A 17,997-nucleotide genomic window follows, 5' to 3' on the forward strand; every position below is an offset into this window, starting at 1 on the left:
AAATTTTTCTTGCCTTAGTAACCCATAGCAACCAATCATCCATTGCCTGAAAGCAAATGTCTGTTGTTGTGGGTTACTTGAGTGGGGACTATTATACCCCTCCATATTAATGGGCCTAATAATAAGAAAAGAAGAGCGATACAGAGATTAGTTTAGGGATTCCAAAGGATATCCCATACCTCCCAACTGTCCCGATTTTCGGGGGACAGTCTCTCTTTTGACAGCTCAACCCCTAGTCCCGGATTCTTACTGAAAAGTCCCTCATTTCCCTTTGATCTCCTGCACTGAAGCTAAAAAAGATACAAACTTAATTAAGGCTAATGCCAGACGAGGCGTAGGGCGGATATTTTTGGCAAGTTTGAAAGTCTCGCATTTTTATGCGTATTTACACTATATGTGCCTGCACCTGAGCGTATCTCATTCATTCGGGTGCAGGCACATGTAGGAGGCGTAGGGCGGAATTTTCGGCAAGCGTTTTTCCGCTTGCCAAAAATAACCGCCCTACGCCTTGTCTGACATTAGCCTAAAAGTAGCTTTTGGCAGAGAGGCCAGAAATCTTAACGAGCGTCACCTGCAGTTAGATACATTGTTTCTCACATTTAATTAAATAAATAGCTTTTGGCAGAGAGCCCAGAAATCTTAACGAGCGTCACCTGCAGTTAGGCTGATGCCACGCGTGGCATTTTTACACTGCGTATTTTCTAATTCTCTCGGCGGCTGAAAGGCTTAGGGCTGATATTTTCAGCAAGCGGAAAAACGCTTGGCGAAAATTCAGCCCTACGCCTGCTACTTGTGCCTGCACCCGAATGAATGAGATACGCTCGGGTGCAGGCACATGTAGCCGATATATGCATGAAAACGCGTGAGAATGTCTCACATTTTCATGCATATATCGGCTACATGTGCCTGCACCCGATCGTATTCCATTCATTCGGGTGCAGGCACAAGTAGCAGGCGTAGGGCTGAATTTTCGCCAAGCATTTTTCTGCTTGCCGAAAATATCAGCCCTACGCCATGTGTGGCATCAGCCTTAATTAAATAAGTAGCTTTTGGCAGGGAGCCCAGAAAGTTAACAAGCCACACCTGCACTGAGATACAACTGTAACTAATAAGCTAAACAGGTCTCTTGGGGGAATTGAGACTCGCAGCTTAAAGGGCAATTTCACCTTTTTCAGCATAACTGTAATAACACATAAAACAGGACCCCAAAACCCCCAGAAATGTGCTCAAACTTTAAATAACCTGCCAAATGTAGTCAAATGGGAGTGGTATTTAGGGGATGTGGTCGCAAAAACAGGCATGGTCAAAAAAATACACTGCACTGCACGCAGCATTCGTTTTTGTCCCTCTTTCTAGTTTCAAAATGTTGGGAGGTATGATATCTATTTATTGGCACCTTATATGTGGCAAGGGGTCATCTCTGCATTGCAGCAAAGGGGAAATTCACCTGTGAAACGTATTTGGTGATTCTAAATAGTTTTACTTATAGTTCTATGTAGCTGTGGATAGGTTTGAATCATTATCTCCATTGTGACGTGGGGTTGGTTGACATCTCTGCTGAAATGCATTATGACTGTGAGAGACATTGGAAGCAGACAGACGTCCCAATGAGCTCAGCCTGCTCTGGCTGCAGAAATAAAGCCGGTCAGTAAGGAGCCAGTATAAATCTCTCTTCCCTGATAACTGCAGAACACGACGTCCACAGGGGAGCCCCAAATTTTCACCAACTAAAGGCCAGGCTAATGCCATCTGTAAATTCACTCCAGGCAAAAGGCTACATCAATATGATGGGGCCCATATGTCCCTCTCTGGGTGTCAGGTATAAGGCTCTGCTCAGTTTAGCCCTAATGGAACTGGCTGCAAACCTACATGTACCTCAACTTCTCTTTGCCTTAACCTTCCATATGTTTTCTAATTACTATTATAGGACACCAACATATTCCACAGAGCTGCACAATAACTGTTCAATAAATATCCTTAATTGAAAGGTATTGGTTATATAGAATTGTGCTTCCCCTTTGCTGTGTTTATATGTGTATATATATATGTTACTTTGACAAAGGCTGATGTAACAGCCGAAACGTTAGTTCACCTTTTTGCATTAAAATTATTGTTTCTTCATAAGACCTGAGTGCTTTTTTTTATTTTTTCCTGTGCGCTTTCCTTTGAACTCTGCACCCAGGCATTTTTTGTTTTCTGTTCCGTGAGTGCCGGCTGTTCCTGTATTTGTTATATATATATAAAGTAAATATATTTATTTTTTGGCTTGGTACAGCAGTCTCCGCATTAATTCTGGGCTTCGTCCAGGGCTGGAGTTAGTTTAGAGCTGCCTTTGGCAATGCAGGAAACCAGGGGGCCCTTCCCTCCCTTCTCTAGATGTCAATTCTGGGCATTGCAGACATTATATATATATAATATATATGGTGCTCGAAAAGTTGGATTTTTTCATTAAATACATTTTTTGTTTTCCAACAAAGTCCCTGTGTGTGCGGCTCACTGTCTTGCTATATATATATACAGTATATAATTCACAAGAGTCATGAATATTCTGTATTTGATATCCTTATAAATGGCGCTTAGTGATTTCATCAGTTATAATCGGTGCTTAGTGGTGTAATTTCCGTCACATGACTCACTGGAACTTGTGGATTATAATAAATAATGTATGTCCTGCTGAAAAATATTTAGGTATTATGTCACCTCGGTGTTCCATGACCGGTATAAAAGCACTCTACCGTCGGCCTTGTGCTTTTATATGGTAATGGATCTCTTCTGTGATTTATAATATCCCTATACTTTACAATAGAGGGTACGTTATTCACTATATAATGTGAGGCAAATAATTTTACTCATGAACAAATAGCAACTACAGAGATGCAAAATATTTTATTGAAACTTGCCAAAGTGCAATAAGAGCTTTGTTCACTAATACAAACTGTACTATATTAGCCCTTTCATTAGCCTTGGCATTATCAAGCAAACAGGGAATGGGATTGGCTGAGGATCCTGATGTTCTGAGGCAGGCGCTCTTGTTCAGACAGCTTCGTATCCAGGCGTTGGTGAGGCTTGGTGGGCCACAATGTTACATGCCCCTGCAGGAAAACAGATGGAGATGGAAAACGAAATACCCCCAGAATGAATACGTAACCGACAGATAGTTTATATTATGTTAAGTGACCTATTAAAGAATTTTGCCAAACTGGAATATAAATATCAGTATATATTTCCCTTTTACATCCGTTCCCTTGAGCCGCCATTTTGTGATTGGCTGTGTGTTCCCTCAGAGATCACATGACCAGAAATAATGCAGCTCTAACTGTAACAGGAAGTAGTGTGGGAGTAAAATGCCAATCTCATACCTCTTCATACCTTACAACTTGTGTGTAGCACCAATACCCTTATTCAGGCTAATATATTGTAGGAGAAAATATGGTTGTCTCCAAATATCAAGCTAATTCCTCCTCCCCCCTCCCCTGGGCCCGGGGTCAGATAGTGTGCTTTCGGTGGCTTTTGTCTGGGGGTGATACAATCCAGACCAGCAATCTCACCATAATCTTCACAGCTAAACCAGCCACAAGTTTATTGCAGTTTGCTGCTAGTGAAGGGAAAGTCAAGAGAAACTAACCTGAAATGAACAGCATAAAAACTGCAACCCAACAGAGGTAGAAAGACCACTGGTAGTTAAGGGATCCATTATTGACAAAACTGACAGTTTCTCCGGTGTATACAGACATTCCAATGAGAAGGAAGATACCTGCAATGCAAGAGAGATTATTCTCAGCAGCCACAGTGAGGGACTTGTATCTCAAACTGCATGGAGACGGGGGGGGGGGGGGGGGGTATCTCTCTGTACACAATACAAGTCAACTTAGGGGGCTTCTCCTTCAGGATTTCAGGCACTTATCGGCCATCTCCATTCATAAGGATGTTACACTATAGAAATATGAGTAATAGACCTTGTTGGTTTCTTGTAAAGGGATTATAACACAACAGGAGGGATATGGGTGCAAGGGAAGACAGCTGGAGAACAAGTGATTATACACAGATACCCATTACAAATCCCCCTAAATAATTCTTACAAATGAATAAAACACATAACCCTGTGCGCAGGGAGGTCAGAACAGTACCTGCCAAAATCTTCAACATGGCTGCCAGAAGGGACGCAGTGATCTTCCCCACAGATAAGTTATTGAACGACAAGCAGGCAGACACCATGCCAAGCAGGAGGAGGGCCGTGGAGAAGATAACAAGCCCACGAGTGGCACCAAGAAACCCTGCGGATGAAAGACAAACATTCATTTTCACATGAACGTGACGGGTACTGGATGTAGAAATACATGAAAACAGAAACATAATTCAAAGATACTTGAAATAGTTCATTGCACGAAAGTGCAACTATACGGAATGCAAGGGTGCATTTTGGCACAAATACCTTTTTAATATGTTATAGAATGGCTAATTCTAAGCAATTTTCCAACTGGTCTTCATTTTTTTTCTTTAATAGTTTTCGTATTATTTGCCGTCTTCTTCTGACTCTTTGCAGCTTTCAAATGGGGGTCACTGACCCCGGCAGCCCAAAAAAAACATTGCTCTGTGAGGCTACAGTTTTATTGTTACTTTTTATTACTTATCTTTCTATTTAGCCTCTCTACTATTCCTACATCAGTCACTCTCTCAAACCACTCCCTGGTTACTAAGGTAAATTGGACCCTAGCAACCAGTTAACTGCTAAAATTCCAAACTGGAGAGCTGCGGAACAAAAAGTAACATAATGAAAAAACTACCAATATTAAACAATAAAGACCAATTGCAAATCTCAGAATATTAGGGCGAAGACACAAGGGGTGATTAGTCGCCACGACTTTTAATTAAGTCAGTTGCGGCGACTAATCGCCCTGTGTGTCTTCGTCCTAACTCTGTACATCAAAATAACAGTTAACCCAAAGGTGAACAGTGGAAATGATTTTACATGCAACTGACTGCAGGGGAATTGCAGGGACTGCAACTTGCGGACGTAAATGAGCCCAATGGTGTCAAATTTAAGGGGTCATTTATAAACCACAGAGGTTGCCCCTTAGTGCTCACTTAGTACCTGTGCCCTGGGGGGGTTGCTGAGCAGCATCAGGAGCATCACATAACAATAAACCAAAGGCTATGCCACAGGTTTTCTCCAAAATAAAGAGCAGAGGCCTGCGGCTATTTGCACACAGTCAAACTCAGTGGGCATGGGGTTGCCAACCGGCCAGGGGTGTATTTAGGTCCGGATCTAGGCACCACACCTAAATATGCCCCTACGCGGTGTGTGTGACATTACTTCCACAGAGCGCCACCCCCCTCACCCCCTAGCTTCATTGCTGGATTTCCTATTAAAATCCATAGTGGAAGCTGGGGGCATCATTTTTCTTAATAAAAAAGAAAATACAGGCCTCCCCCCAAAACCTGACACCCTAGGCACAGGTCCTTGGGTGCGTTGTTATTAATACACCCCTGCACCCGGCCAGATTACTAGCACAGAATATAGAAAACATAGTAGGAATCTTACCGCTGCCTGAGAGTTGATAACAAACATTCTTACTGCATATCTGCCACAGTCCTTGATGGGAGAGCTTTTCACCAAAGTCTACCAGCCAGTAATCTGTCAGCAGCCCGGTGAGGATGAATATCAGGCTGGCACAGGAGAGAATGATCCCGATTACTCTGCTACACAGCATCTTCCCTCTGCAGCTCCCTCTGGGCAAACCCTGGCAACTGAAATCAGCAAAAGATCCATGTTACTGATGGAGAACTTTGTGGTACCTCTAGGGGTACTGCCTGCCATAGGTAGATGTGGTGCTCTGTGGTTCAGGCACCCAGTACAGCCAGTGGAATAACCGAAGGTTACCAGATTGCTTATACAATGTATAATATACAATGAAGACCGAGGGCATGAGCAACCCTAACTGCAATGACTTGGGCCGAGGCAATGACTATGTAAGTAAGTGAATGCTGGGTAATAAAGGGTTGAAAGCCCCTGTTCATTGTCCTTCTAAACCTTCTTTAAAGGAACAGTTCAGTGTAAAAATGAAACTGGGTAAAATAGACAGACTGTGCAAAATAAAAAATGTTTTCAATATAGTTAGTTAGGCAAAAATGTAATCTATAAAGGCTGGAGTGGGCAGATGTCTAACATAATAGCCAGAACTCTACTTCCTACTTCTTCCTTCAGTCAGTAACCAATCAGTGACTTGAGGGGGGGCCATACGGGACATAATTGCTCAGTTAGTTTGCATTTGAATCTGACCTGAGTGCTCACAAACTAACTGACAGTTATGTCCCATGTGCCCCCCCCTAAAGTCACTGACTAACTAAGAGGTTAGAGAGCTGAAGGCAGGAAGTAGTGTTCTGGCTTTTATGTTAGACATCTGCCCACTCCAGCCTTAATAGATTACATTTTTGCCCAACTAACTATATTGAAAACATTTTTTATTTTGCACAGTCTGTCTATTTTACCCAGTTTCATTTTTACACTGAACTGTTCCTTTAAAGGGCACCTGTCACCTAGACATAAAAAGCTGTACAAGGAGTGCACCAAATAGAAACTGACTGATAAGAATCCAGAATGCATTGCTGCCGTGTATATGGGGTGCCATAAGCAGGAGATAAGTACAGGTCTTGATACACAGCTATTTTTAATAGGGGTGGTTCAACTTTAAGTTTACTTTTGCTATGTTACAGAATGGTCAGTTCTAAACAAATTTTCAATTGGTCTTCGTTATTTTTTTTTTTATAGTTTTTTACTTCTTTGCGTTCTTCTGACTCTTTACAGTTTTCAAATGGGGGTCACTGAACCCAGCCTCCAAAAAACTATTGCTCTGCCACCTACAGTTTTATTGTTATTGTTACTTTTTATTACGTATTATTCTATTCAGGTCCTCTCCTTTCCATATACCAGTCTTTTATTTAAACCACTTTCTGGTTGCTAAGGTGATTTGAACCCTAGCTACCAGATAACTGCTGAAATTCTAAACTGGAGAGCTGCTGAACAAAATGATATAATAAAAAATGGAAACCAATTGCAAATTGTCTCAGAAATAAACCCAATAGGGCTGTTCTGCCCCCAATAAGGGGTAATTATACTGTATCTTAGTTGGGATCAAGTACAGGTACTGTTTTATTATTACAGAGAAAAGGGAATCATTTAACCATGAAATAAACCCAATAGGGCTGTTCTGCCCCAATAAGGGGTAATTATATCTTAGTTGGGATCAAGTACAGTTACTGTTTTATTATTACAGAGAAAAGGGAATCATTTAACCATGAAATAAACCCAATAGGGCTGTTCTGCCCCCAATAAGGGGTAATTATATCTTAGTTGGGATCAAGTACAGGTACTGTTTTATTATTACAGAGAAAAGGGAATCATTTAACCATTAAATAAACCCAATAGGGCTGTTCTGCCCCAATAAGGGGTAATTATATCTTAGTTGGGATCAAGTACAGGTACTGTTTTATTATTACAGAGAAAAGGGAATCATTTAACCATTAAATAAACCCAATAGGGCTGTTCTGCCCCAATAAGGGGTAATTATATCTTAGTTGGGATCAATTACAGATATTGTTTTATTATTACAGAGAAAAGGGAATCATTTAACCATTAAATTAACCCAATAGGGCTGTTCTGCCCCAATAAGGGGTAATTATATCTTAGTTGGGATCAAGTACAGATATTGTTTTATTATTACAGAGAAAAGGGAATCATTTAACCATTAAATAAACCCAATAGGGCTGTTCTGCCCCAATAAGGGGTAATTATATCTTAGTTGGGATCAAGTACAGATATTGTTTTATTATTACAGAGAAAAGGGAATCATTTAACCATTAAATAAACCCAATAGGGCTGTTCTGCCCCCAATAAGGGGTAATTATATCTTAGTTGGGATCAAGTACAGGTACTGTTTTATTATTACAGAGAAAAGGGAATCATTTAACCATGAAATAAACCCAATAGGGCTGTTCTGCCCCCAATAAGGGGTAATTATATCTTAGTTGGGATCAAGTACAGGTACTGTTTTATTATTACAGAGAAAAAGGAAATCATTTTCAAAAATGTGAATTCTCTGATTAAAATGGAGTCTATGGGAGATTCCGTAATTCTGAACTTTTCTGGATAATGGGTTTCCAGATAAAGGGTCCAATACCTGTAATATAAAGTAACAATAAAACTGTAGTCTCACAGAACAATAGTTTATTGGCTGGCGGGGTCAGTGATCCCCATTTGAAAACTAGACAGAGTCAGAAAAAGGCAAAAAAGTAAAAAAATTATTATGAAGACTAATTGAAAAGTTGCTTAGAAATGGCCTTAAAAGGCTATAACATACTAAAAGTTAACCGGTGAGCCCCCCCCTATAATGAACATGGTATGCCCCAGGAATAGCTGTGCAGCACTGGGCAGAGAGAGAGAGTCTGTACATAAAGTTGCAGCTTCCTGGCTCTGCGCAGCGAGTAGCTAAAATAGTTCTGTGTGAAACCACTCGCTGCTACTGCTGAAGTGCAATGTGCCGACCACTAGCGCCATTTACAGGAAACCCGGGGTGATTACTAAGAACACATCTCACACGCAGGGGGGCTCCTTAGCTTGGCTTATGAGTCAAAGTGGGTTGGGTGGGCTCCATAAACAGAAGGAGAGGAAAAATAACCACCTTGGTTTTGAGTCGGGTTCCAGTATGACTGGTTACTATGCAGGTCTGGACTGGCAACCTTTTGTTTCTAGGAATGCCAGAGGGGCTGCTGTAAGATGCCATAGACAGTCACTACTTAGTGGGCTGCTGGGGGGGCTGTTTGTGTACTTGGAATGCCAGGGCCTATTTTAAAGCCCAGTCCAGAGCTGCTACTATGGGAAGGGTTTATCTGATTGGCACAGAGCCTTAGGCAGCATGGTGATACCCTCAGGGCACCTTAATGAATAATAAACAGATTGGTTTTTTTTGTCTCTAATATGAGGGTCAGCGTTATATTTTCCATTTTATTCCTTCATGTTAGTAGTGGTGGGGCCAAGGGCAAAAGAGACAAGGGCCCCTCATTTAGCCATGCCCCCTGCCCGCCCAGGGCTCATTCACATTGGACATATTACTAGTCATGAGCGAACTGTTTCGCCAGGCATGGATTCACCGCCAAATTCTGCATTTCCCCATTGGTGGGAAAAATTTGCTGCAAAAAAAAATTAGCCGAGTGAGGAAAATTGTTGCGGACACATTAAAGAGCTGCGGTCGCAACAAATGAATTGTGGTTGCGTCACAAAGTCACAGTCGCATCAAAAAAAGTCACGGTCGCATCAAATAAATTGTGGTCGTGTCAAAAAAGTCACAATTGCATCAAAAAAGGCATGCAGTAGCCACCTTTGATTAATTTTACCAATTAGTTGCTATGGGTTACTGCCCAGGGGCAAATTTGCCCAGAGTTGATAAATGAGCCCCACATGTCTTTAACAGCATTAGCATTGGATTTGCTTGGTGCAAGTGGGTTCAGGGAACCCTGGAGTAATTGCCAGGGCACCCTAGTATCCAAGCTGATAGGAGCGGGTATGGCTGCAAGTGAAAAGTGTGACTACACACTCCCTTCTGGCACTTTACACTTATGCTTGCGTTCCTAAATAAGCCATGAAAAAGCTGATAAAAGCCATTTAATACCCAACTCCTTGACAGTTTAAAGCTTTAGGAGGGCTCTCGGAGTTGTCCTGACTCACCCCCATAGTATCTCCCACCTTAACCCTATACACCGGCCCCCTCTGTGTATTGGAAGCATTTGTGCCCTGTGGCTCTGGTGCAAAATACTTGCAGCTAGAATCCACTTCCCCATAGAGTGTAAGCTTTTTGGGCCAGACACCTCATTCTAATGGTGCCTTGATTTCCCAGCACTGTTATTTTTTTTTTTCATTTCCACCCATTCTCATAACAAAAGACACTGAAAAATGTAATTGCCATTGTTTATCCATTTACAGCCAAGCAGACACTGCTTTCAGTGCTCTTCAATGGCAATTTGATTAACTTTACAACTTCTCTTAATTATGTACATAGTTCCATAGTTACATAGATACATAGTTCCATAGTTACATAGTTAAGTTGAATTGAAAAAAGACCAAAGTCCATCAAGTTCAACTTCTCTAACTGAATCCCAGTGCACATATATATACATACACACTCGTACCGACCTAGCTATCCACTCACATACAGACCCACACTGACCTATCTATCCACTCACATACAGACCCACACTGACCTATCTATCCACTCACATACAGACCCATACTGACCTATCCACTCACATACAGACCCATACTGACCTATCTATACACTCACATACAGACCCACACTGACCTATCTATCCACTCACATACAGACCCATACTGACCTATCTATCCACTCACATACAGACCCATACTGACCTATCTATCCACTCACATACAGACCCATACTGACCTATCTATCCACTCACATACAGACCCATACTGACCTATCCACTCACATACAGACCCACACTGACCTATCTATCCACTCACATACAGACCCATACTGACCTATCTATACACTCACATACAGACCCACACTGACCTATCTATCCACTCACATACAGACCCATACTGACCTATCTATCCACTCACATACAGACCCACACTGACCTATCTATCCACTCACATACAGACCCACACTGACCTATCTATCCACTCACATACAGACCCACACTGACCTATCTATCCACTCACATACAGACCCACACTGCCCTATCTACTCACATACAGACCCATACTGACCTATCTATCCACTCACATACAGACCCATACTGACCTATCTATCCACTCACATACAGACCCACACTGACCTATCTATCCACTCACATACAGACCCATACTGACCTATCTATCCACTCACATACAGACCCATACTGACCTATCTCTCCACTCACATACAGACCCATACTGACCTATCTCTCCACTCACATACAGACCCACACTGACCTATCTATCCACTCACATACAGACCCACACTGACCTATCCACTCACATACAGACCCATACTGACCTATCTATCCACTCACATACAGACCCACACTGACCTATCTATCCACTCACATACAGACCCATACTGACCTATCTATCCACTCACATACATACCCACACTGACCTATCTATCCACTCACATACAGACCCACACTGACCTATCTATCCACTCACATACAGACCCATACTGACCTATCTATCCACTCACATACAGACCCACACTGACCTATCTCTCCACTCACATACAGACCCATACTGACCTATCTATCCACTCACATACAGACCCACACTGACCTATCTATCCACTCACATACAGACCCACACTGACCTATCCACTCACATACAGACCCATACTGACCTATCTATCCACTCACATACAGACCCACACTGACCTATCTATCCACTCACATACAGACCCATACTGACCTATCTATCCACTCACATACATACCCACACTGACCTATCTATCCACTCACATACAGACCCACACTGACCTATCTATCCACTCACATACAGACCCATACTGACCTATCTATCCACTCACATACAGACCCACACTGACCTATCTATCCACTCACATACAGACCCACACTGACCTATCTATCCACTCACATACAGACCCACACTGACCTATCTATCCACTCACATACAGACCCATACTGACCTATCTATCCACTCACATACATACCCACACTGACCTATCTATCCACTCACATACAGACCCACACTGACCTATCTATCCACTCACATACAGACCCACACTGACCTATCCACTCACATACAGACCCATACTGACCTATCTATCCACTCACATACAGACCCACACTGACCTATCTATCCACTCACATACAGACCCATACTGACCTATCTATCCACTCACATACATACCCACACTGACCTATCTATCCACTCACATACAGACCCATACTGACCTATCTATCCACTCACATACAGACCCATACTGACCTATCTATCCACTCACATACATACCCACACTGACCTATCTATCCACTCACATACAGACCCATACTGACCTATCTATCCACTCACATACAGACCCATACTAACCTATCTATCCACTCACATACAGACCCATACTGACCTATCTATCCACTCACATACAGACCCATACTGACCTATCTATCCACTCACATACAGACCCACACTGACCTATCTATCCACTCACATACAGACCCACACTGACCTATCTATCCACTCACATACAGACCCATACTGACCTATCTATCCACTCACATACAGACCCACACTGACCTATCTATCCACTCACATACAGACCCACACTGACCTATCTATCCACTCACATACAGACCCACACTGACCTATCTATCCACTCACATACAGACCCATACTGACCTATCCACTCACATACAGACCCATACTGACCTATCTATCCACTCACATACAGACCCACACTGACCTATCTATCCACTCACATACAGACCCATACTGACCTATCTATCCACTCACATACAGACCCATACTGACCCATCCACTCACATACAGACCCATACTGACCCATCCACTCACATACAGACCCACACTGACCTATCTATCCACTCACATACAGACCCATACCGACCTAGCTATACACTCACATACATAAACTATACATATCAACATCAATACTAACTGTAGGTTTTAGTATCACATGTATATATAGTAGAAAGAGCACTCACCGGTGTTCCCTGAGTGGGGGGGAGAGACGCAAAGTCGCCTTCCTGAGTGATCACTCACTTGCACTTGCTGAAGGTTAGCCCTGTATAAAGGCAGGGTGTGTAAGTTTGCTGGTGTGTGTAAGTTTGCTGGTGTGTGTGTGTGAGTGGCTATAAGAGGATGTCACATTTAAGGGTATAACTGTCACACGTACTGGTGTGATTCACAGATTTACAGCCTCACCAGCAAAGGAAGAGAGTGTCACTCACACTTATACTGGGTGTTAAATACAGGCATTTCTGCAAAAAGAAAGTTCGGTTTATTACCCTGTTTGTATTGAATGGAAGCTCCTATCCCTATATGTGTATTTTCATTTACACAGGCAGTGCAGTATGAGGGTATAGATTGCTGCACAGAGAACATTGCTCCTATATTTATACATGTGGGTAGGAGCTGCCATACTGTTTCCCTATGAGGGTATAGTTTATTCTACAGAAGCAAAGTAGGATGAGGGTAGCCACCCTGCAGGACCCTACCAAGTCACTGGCCACCCAGCCACCAAGTGAGGATTGACTGACATCCAATTCATATAGCCAAAGTAAAACCACAATGGAATGTAGGAACATACCCTAAGACTGCAAGCTCTGTGAGGCAAAGTTGCCCTTCCACCTGTGTCTCTAACACGTGCCACTTATTTACTGTATGTTTTTACTAATTGCTGTTTTTGTCCCCCTGTTTGTATTGTTACTGTGTTTAATACATACGTACGGACATTTGTAGATTGTAAGCTCTTTTGGGCAGGGCTCTCTTCACCTCTTGTATCGGTTACTGATTGCTTTATATGTTACTCTGTATGTCCAATGTATGGAACCCACTTATTGTACAGCGCTGCGGGATATGTTGGCGCTTTATAAATAAATGTTAATAATAATAATAATGTAGAGTGTAAGCTCTTTTGGGCAGGGCCCTCTTCACCTCTTGTATCGGTTATTGATTGCTTTATATGTTACTCTGTATGTCCAATGTATGGAACCCACTTATTGTACAGCGCTGCGGGGTATGTTGGCGCTTTATAAATAAATGTTAATAATAATAATAATGTAGAGTGTAAGCTCTTTTGGGCAGGGCTCTCTCTTCACCTCTTGTATCGGTTACTGATTGCTTTATATGTTACTCTGTATGTCCAATGTATGGAACCCACTTATTGTACAGCGCTGCGGGGTATGTTGGCGCTTTATAAATAAATGTTAATAATAATAATAATACTCTCGGGCAGCGCTTGCATCGGGAGGTAAGCTTGTGGCATTCCCAATTCTTACCATTAGGTGTCACTGTGGCACATCTGCAGTGCCAGGATGCCTTGGCATAGTAGTGAGACTTTCATGGTTACAATAATAATAACAGAATTATAATAGCCAAAAACTATAACTTAAATTGACTACATTTTCACTTTTATTTTTCTACCTTGTGTAGGGACCCATAGGGTTAAGCTCCCTATGGCTTTACTTCCCTATCTATTCTTATCTGTACTGTTATAGGGCAGAGCCCTCTACACTCAGATTACAGTTATTAAGCTACTCCTAATAGGTTTAGCCCAGGTTGACCACTCCCCTTGGCAGACTATATAGTGTCTTGCAAGGAGGAGTGTCTTCCTCTTTTGGCTGCATGCTGTGTCCTGGGCAGAGCTCCAATTGAGCCTGGACCGGACATAGGCCCAGAAGCCATCTTGTGCCCTAGGGGACCTCATACCCTAGTGATAAGTCGGGGACAGGGCCCCGTGAACAAGGTAAAGCCATCACAGTCAGATTTATTAGTAGCACCCTCTAGAAGTGGTGAGCGTAGTCACCTTATTTAGAAATGGCAGTTAATAGCCCCATCCAGGAGTTGTAAAAGGGTTTAGCCTACCCCGGCTCTGTTGTCATTCTTTAGGGACCGGTTTTTAGACGCCAGGTACCAGGTTAGGTGCTCGCCCCTGGACCACAGTCGGCCGGAACAATCCCTACTGAAAGGTCTTCATCTCAGGTATCCAGCTAATCCCCTGTGCATCCTCCAAGTGGGATATTCTGTTCCTTGAGTGTCACCTCTGCTATATTCCATTGTGACCAAGTCCTATACTGCTGTGACTGTGAGTATATACCCTGCTGCACTATTCAACTTGTGCTTAGTTCAATAAACCAGTTATAATTGCATCATAAGAATCCTCTGGCGTCCATCATTCTCTAATTGCACTACACACCTCAGATAGTTGTAGTTCAACTACACCCTCACTCCATCTTAATTCTCCCATATAGCGGAGGCTCACTCCTTTGTATTAAGTGTCGCATGTAACCTATGCTCTACATTATACTACTAGCCTGGATTTGTCCTTACATAGGTCAAATAGGTGTTACACTTGTATGTATGTGGGAATGTATTTATTCATATTGCAATTTACTTAGTGCTTTGCAAGGCATCAACACAAACAGGGGTACCATTAGAAAAATTAGACAGTGAAAATAAATCATTGATGTTTAAGTGCTTGGGTGTTTCAGTACACAGCTGAGTGAGGTCATTGTCTCGTAGAGCTTACAATCTATTAGGCGGAGGAAACAGCCGGAAACGAAAAGGGATGGAGAACAAGTGCACGGGCCAAGGGGTTGTTGCTGCAGAGAAAGACTAGCTAAGTGTCGCTTTTAGAAAGAGGAAGACTAGCTAAGTGCCGCCTTTAGGAGCTGTGAGAAAAGTGTTGGTGTGGGGGCAATACATAGGCAAGGGGCAATACATAGGTAGGGGGCAATCAGAGGAGCAGAAGAATGCAGGGCCCTAATGCAAAGGATAAGAATTTGCACTAAATTAGCTTTTTTACTGGGAGCCTTCATACTGGAGAGTATGAGGGCCTGGACCAGCATTTTAGCAGTAGAGGGACAAAGGAGGGGCAGTGGCATAACTACTCTGTGCCAGGCAGCAAACTCACCCAGCCCCCTGTATTGATGTGCCCTCCCTAAGTGTCCATGCCGCGTTCCCTGCACTTGCCTATAAATCCCCGCTCCCTGCCCGCTGCCTGCCTGGATTTGGGTGGGGGGCAGGTTTAAGTGGGTATATAAGGAATTCAGTGTTGGATATAGGTGTGTATAAGGTGCTACAGCAGTGAGGCTTTGCGTGAATTTAGCCAGAATAGACGCACTGAGATCAGGGCAGGAGAGAAAGATCTGTGTAGCATCTAAGAGACCACAGGATGTAATGCGGTCACCAAGAGAGAGAGAGAGAGAGAGAATATAAAGAAAAAAGGCCCTCAGACAGACCCTTGGGGGACCCCAACAGAGAGGTTAACAGGTTGGAAGGTTACACTAAGGCAGGGGACCCCAACCTTTCTTACTCGTGAGACACAGTCACATGTAAAAAGACTTGGGGAGCAACACAAGCACCATAAAAGTTCATGGAGGAGCCAAATAAGGGCTGTGATTGGCTATTAGGGGCCTCTATGCACCCTATCAGCTTACAGGGGGCTTTATTTGGTAGGAAATCTTGTTTTTATTCAACCAAAACTTGCCCCCAAGTCAGGAATTCAAAAATAACTCCCTGGTTTGGGGGCACTGAGAGCAACATCCAAGGGGTTGGGGAGCAACATGTTACCCCTGAGCCACTGGTTGGGGATCACTGCACTAAGGGGTCTATTTATCAAAGAGTGAAGTTAGAGCTCAGCACAGTGCGCTAGAGTGAAATTCTGCTTCTCCCCATGTATTTCTATCTCTAGCTTTACTCTTTGAAGGAGAAGGAAAGTCATTTGGGCAATATATTAGCCACATTAGTACCACCTAGAACACTATATTTATTCTGCAGAAAGCTTTACCATACCTGAGTAAGCAGCCATAGAAGCTCCCTCTGTTTGTTTAAGATAGCAGCTGCCATTTTAGCTTGATCTTCCTAGTTTCCTGCTGCAGCTCTAGTTGCTGGTAGCTCAGATTACACATTCTGATGAGAGGGGGAGTGAATTCTTATGAATTTTTATGGGGAAGCAGGAGAAGGGAGAGAGCTGCACAGACTCCAGCCCAAGGAATGAAGGATTTTTTTGAGAGAAGAAGTCTGATACGAAAGTACAGGAAGACAGGGTCGGACTGGGGGGTGAAGGGCCCACCAGGGCTCCCGCCCCAGGGGCTCTGCAGGTGCCTGCGCCTCCTTCCCCCCCGAGGGGGCCCCCCACCCAACATCCTACTCCGAGCGTGTAAATTTAACGCGTCAAGGCAGGAGTGATTGGGCAGGAGGAGTTCCGGCAAGGGTCGGGTCTGGGCCCCCAGGGCCCACTAGAGCCGGGGCCCACCGGGATTTTTTCCGGTGTCCCGGCGGGCCAATCCGACCCTGCAGGAAGACCCAAGTACAAAAGAAGACAATAAATCCTGTGTTTCTTTCGATAGAGGACTCAGTGCAGCGTTTCTGTGAGTGCTTTTGGCTGAAGGGGGGTGGGAATATACCAGCTGAGAGGGGTGCAGGAACAACATTACAGGACAGACTTTCTCTATGGTCATTAAAGTGCAGAATGGCAGTGCGATGGTGTGAAACTAGGGCCCAGGCAGTCAGAGCAGTGCTGTATCTGTAGGCAGTCAGTGGCCAACTTCATGAGTGCTACCATAGGGCCACTGCAGGATAAAAGCTAATCCTCTAGCCCAGTGCTGGCGCCTTTAATGTAATAGGCTGGGGTGTAACTAGATGTTATTGGACCCACAGCAAATTTAATTTTGTGCCCTTAAACATTGGTAAATTGATCTATTCTACCAAGATTTACTGAAAGTTAGTGATGAGCGAATCTGTCCCGATTCGCGTATTGGCGAAAAATTCGCGAAACTGTGAAAATGTCACGCATCCCAAAAAATTTTTTTTTTGTAGCCCACGGCTATTGTTTTGTCGCGCAGCTATTGTTTTGTCGCGCAGCTATTGTTTTGTCGCGCAGCTATTGTTTTGTTGCGCAGCTATTGTTTTGTCGCGCAGCTATTGTTTTGTCGCGTGGCTATTCTTTTGTCGCGAGGCTATTCTTTTGTCGCGAGGCTATTCTTTTGTCGCGAGGCTATTCTTTTGTCGCGTGGCTATTCTTTTGTCGGCCGCAACAATTTTTGAATGCCCGGCGAATTTTTCCATCTGTTTCGCAAAACAATCCGCCAATGGCGAAACACGGAAATTCGCCACGAATCCATGCCTGGCGAAACATTTCGCCCATCACTACTGAAAGTGCTTATTAATTAGGGCCTTACTGGGCCTTTTATATGCCTGCCCCCCTTACAACCGCAGGGTCTGCTCCCACTGTAGTTACACCCAATGGG

General features: G+C 43.4%; 1 protein-coding gene across 1 annotated transcript; it reads right to left on the reverse strand.

Moving 5' to 3' along the window:
- Positions 1-2,867: 2,867 nt before the first annotated feature.
- Positions 2,868-12,895, reverse strand: LOC100487261 (protein NKG7). The gene is made up of 5 exons (XM_031905988.1): positions 12,730-12,895; positions 5,543-5,748; positions 4,128-4,274; positions 3,626-3,754; positions 2,868-3,092 (listed from the first exon to the last, which is right to left on the reverse strand). The coding sequence occupies exons 2-5, from the start codon at positions 5,709-5,711 to the stop codon at positions 3,034-3,036; spliced, it is 504 nt and encodes a 167-aa protein (XP_031761848.1). The 5' UTR covers positions 5,712-5,748; positions 12,730-12,895; the 3' UTR covers positions 2,868-3,033.
- Positions 12,896-17,997: the final 5,102 nt, after the last annotated feature.

The sequence above is a fragment of the Xenopus tropicalis genome, chromosome 7 (genome assembly GCF_000004195.4).
Source record: "Xenopus tropicalis strain Nigerian chromosome 7, UCB_Xtro_10.0, whole genome shotgun sequence".
Taxonomy (NCBI): domain Eukaryota; kingdom Metazoa; phylum Chordata; class Amphibia; order Anura; family Pipidae; genus Xenopus; species Xenopus tropicalis.